Genomic DNA, 1,726 nt, shown 5'->3' on the forward strand with positions numbered 1-1,726 from the left:
CAACCTTGGCTTGGAATTCTTTGAACTTATCAAAGGCCTTTGATTTTCTATGCATCAAGTAGATATAACCATATCTCGAGTAATCATCGGTGAATATTATGAAATACTCAAATCCATACCTTGCTTATATATTTATGAGTCCACACTCATTAGTATGTATCAACTCTAACAAATCTGTGACTCTAGTACCTTTAGTGCTAAAGGGTTTCTTGGTCATCTTGCCCTGAAGGCACGACTCACAGGTAGAAAATGGTTCGATCCTTGGACTCTCTAATGGCCCATCCTTTACTAACTTGCTGATTTGGTCCATGTTAATGTGACCTAATCTTATATACCACACATATGTTGAGTTCAATGGAGCTGCTTTATATTTCAAATCAATATTTAAAATAACATTCGTTCTAATAAGGCAATCTAGGAAATACAAACCACTTTGCTAATATCTAGATGCCACAAAAATATTGTTTTAAATGAATAACCAATTTAGAGTTAAAGGAAAAACTATACCCATTCATAACTAGTCTAGAAATAGAGAGTATCTTCCTCTTGAAAAAGGGTACATAATAACAATACTTTAAAATTAAATTAACAGAATCAAATTGTAAATAAACTGTTCCAATAGCCATCCCTATGGCTTTAGCTCCAGTGTTCATTGGATGACGCACCTCATTTCTTTCCAGTTTCCTTGTCTCTTTGAACCCCTGCAACATATTGCAAATGTGAATAGTGGAACCACTATCCACCAACCAAGAATTTATCGGTTCAAAGGACAAATTTGACTCATAAAGAATGTTTACATCATATGTACCTTCTTTAGCAGTCTCTAAATCATTTGGCTTCTTGCCTTTCACAGTGGCCAGAAGTGCACAACAATTTCTTTTCTGGTGACCTTCTTTCTTGTGATAGAAGCACTTGTCTTTTGCTTTCTTCTTGCCAGACTTCCCACCCTTGGGTTTCAGGGTTTTGCCCTTATTACCTTTTTTCTTTCTTCCCATTTGAAGAAGGTTTTACATCAGTTGCATTGATCTCAGACTTATCCTTTTTCAAGGCTTTCTCCGCCTCCACTAATGCATTGGCAAGCTTAGTGAGCTCTAGTTCCTCATCTGTCATTTTATATGACATGCGAAATGGTGCAAAGGTAGAAAGGAGAGATGATAAGATCACATTGGTCTTGTACTGCAGGTCAAAACTAGTCCCCATGGATTCCAAGTTTTCAAATAGATTTATCATTTTCATGATGTGGTCCATTACTGGAGTCCCTTGGGCCATTTTGCAGTTATAGATTTGACTCACCACCTCGTAATGGGCATGTGTCAGCTGTCTATTGAATAATTCAGCAAGCTTATCCATTTTCCCCCTACAGTATGTATACCCTTGACTGAGTCCATTACTGATCGTTCCAATGATCCTAGAATGTAGAGGGAAGCCTTGGAATCCCTGATAAGGAAATCCTGCATCCTCTCATGTTCATCAAAATCATCATGGTGGGGTTCAAGAGAAATTTGTTCATCAAGAACGGAGAAGAGACCTTCTGTAATCGGGAGCAATTTAATGCTCTGGTACCAATCAACATAGTTTATTCCATTTAATTTGTATTCACTAATGAGTGCTAATAAGTTGAAATTACTGACAGCCATTGAATTAGAATCTTCACATGTACAAGTAACCCACACGCATATTAAAAACCATCGATAAAAATTGAGCAAACAATATCAATGGTCTTTTG

At 36.9% G+C, this 1,726-nt stretch overlaps 1 protein-coding gene across 1 annotated transcript; it reads right to left on the bottom strand.

The window, feature by feature from the left end:
• Positions 1-972: 972 nt before the first annotated feature.
• On the bottom strand, positions 973-1,350 carry LOC122638761. The gene has a single exon (XM_043831611.1). It carries the CDS (start codon positions 1,348-1,350, stop codon positions 973-975), a length of 378 nt encoding a protein of 125 aa, XP_043687546.1.
• Positions 1,351-1,726: the final 376 nt, after the last annotated feature.

This window comes from Telopea speciosissima, chromosome 9, assembly GCF_018873765.1.
Source record: "Telopea speciosissima isolate NSW1024214 ecotype Mountain lineage chromosome 9, Tspe_v1, whole genome shotgun sequence".
Taxonomy (NCBI): domain Eukaryota; kingdom Viridiplantae; phylum Streptophyta; class Magnoliopsida; order Proteales; family Proteaceae; genus Telopea; species Telopea speciosissima.